The following is a 1,773-nucleotide window of genomic DNA, read 5'->3' as shown; positions in this document are numbered from 1 at the left end:
TGTGTGTGGTATTACAACATGGCTGCATTCACTTCAATGGAACTGAGCTGCAATACCACACACAACCTGAGGACAGGTGTAGTGCTGTTTTTGGAAGAAATCAGATTTGTTTTCTAATCCAGTATATCCCCTTTCTTAGTGTTTCATGGTGCCTGTGGTTCAGGCAATAGCAGGAGCCCAAGTCCTGTATGAGAAACCAGCACAGAAAATTTGGACATATATAAAACTGTATTTTCTGAGGTAAGGTTACCCAATAAAAGAAAAAGGAGTCGAATATTTATAAAACAAACAAAAAGAATGATGTCTGCATACACTAGTCATTAACATTACTTGCTCATTATTAATTCCTTTTATTAGAACTAGGGATCGACCAATTATCTGTTTGGCCGATATTTTTGGCCGATATTGACGATTTGGACATTATCGATATGGGCAATTACCTTGCTGATATGCCGATAATGCCCCGCCCCGCCTCCCCAGCCAGCCCCATCCCCAGTTTTATAATTACCTCTTCCCGGGGCCCGCGCTACTTCTGGCTCCTGCGACGTCCTGCGCGCTGGGCAGCGCAATGACGAGTGACGTCCTCAACGCGACGTCAACATCAGTGCGCACAGTGACAGCTCAGGACGCTGCCGAAGCCAGAAGTAGCGCGGACCCCGGGAACAGGTAATTATAAAACCGGGGATGGGGGATGCAATGGGGGCAGCGGCGGTGGTTGTGAGGACCCCAGGACAGGCAGGGGGAGAGAAGCGGGAGCGGCGGTGGTGGTCTCTGGCCCCGCAAAAGCCGCTGCAGTTCATTGATTTAAAGCGTCCGCTTTAAATCATTGATCTGCAGCGGCTTCTGCGTGGCCGGGGGGGGGGGGGGGGGGGGGGGGTTAGAATAGCTGATAATTTATACCAATATTCCGGTATAAGTTATCAGCTATCGGCCTGAAAGGTCACATATTATCGGTATCGGCCCTAAAAAATCAATATCGGTCGATCCCTAATTAGAACCCAATGATTTTCAGGCTGGCATTCATAAAACACACAGAACACAGATGCCAAGAACTCTGTCTTAAAGTAACTCAAAATTTAATTTTACTACAAAAGTTGCAGATACCAGGGCACATACCATTGTGCACACAATAGATGTCCTAACAACAGTATACTGTACATGACCGGAGGCAGCTACAATATTGTCCATGGCTGAACGTGATGACATAAATGACACCTCTCACATGTGACCACTGTAATGCACGAGACAGGAAGCTGCCGGTGCCTTATTTATACCACTGTTTTGGTGCGAGTTCCTGTTTCTCCACAGCTACATCTTCCAGCTCCTGCCAAGGCTTCAATTCTGCACCTGGTAACAGCACAGTCTACAAAAACCGGAAAAAAAATGGTAAATCTGACATAGCAATGGAACAGGATGAGGATAAAATCTTTCTGGCTCTACTGACCTTTTTAATGGGCTCTTTGGGTGGTGCCCAGGAAGGCACTATCTTGCCATGCAACCTCCACGACCCATATGGGTTCACCAGGTGACGCTCAAATACCAAGTACTCTAGAACATCTCGTGGCTCTTCACTCCCACATTCCACCCGACCAAAGCGATCATAAATTATTAAGATCTAGAAGAAATTATTCACAAACACACAGAGCTTACAAGGGGCAAAAAAAGGAAATAAGCACTAAAGTTCAACAAAGTGGTGGGGACAGAAAGAATTTTACACTGGGTGAATCAGCCATGATTAAGGGTGCTTAGGTGCCAGAAATGCGTTGGCATTCC

The 1,773-nt window shown here is 46.4% G+C and overlaps 1 protein-coding gene across 1 annotated transcript in view; it reads right to left on the bottom strand.

The window, feature by feature from the left end:
* Positions 1-1,053: 1,053 nt before the first annotated feature.
* Positions 1,054-1,773, bottom strand: part of MRPL45 (mitochondrial ribosomal protein L45) — a 14,517-nt gene continuing 13,797 nt past the window's right edge. Inside the window, exons 7-8 of the mRNA XM_056547573.1 lie at positions 1,445-1,615; positions 1,054-1,363 (exon numbers count right to left, since the gene is read on the bottom strand). Coding sequence (XP_056403548.1) covers positions 1,265-1,363; positions 1,445-1,615 — 270 coding nt within the window. The 3' untranslated portion in view covers positions 1,054-1,264. The remainder of the gene's footprint in view (positions 1,364-1,444; positions 1,616-1,773) is intronic.

The sequence above is a fragment of the Hyla sarda genome, chromosome 12 (genome assembly GCF_029499605.1).
Source record: "Hyla sarda isolate aHylSar1 chromosome 12, aHylSar1.hap1, whole genome shotgun sequence".
In the NCBI taxonomy this organism is placed as follows: Eukaryota; Metazoa; Chordata; class Amphibia; order Anura; family Hylidae; genus Hyla; species Hyla sarda.
Note: the sequence above shows the minus strand (reverse complement) of the source record. Positions and strands in the feature narration are given on the sequence as shown.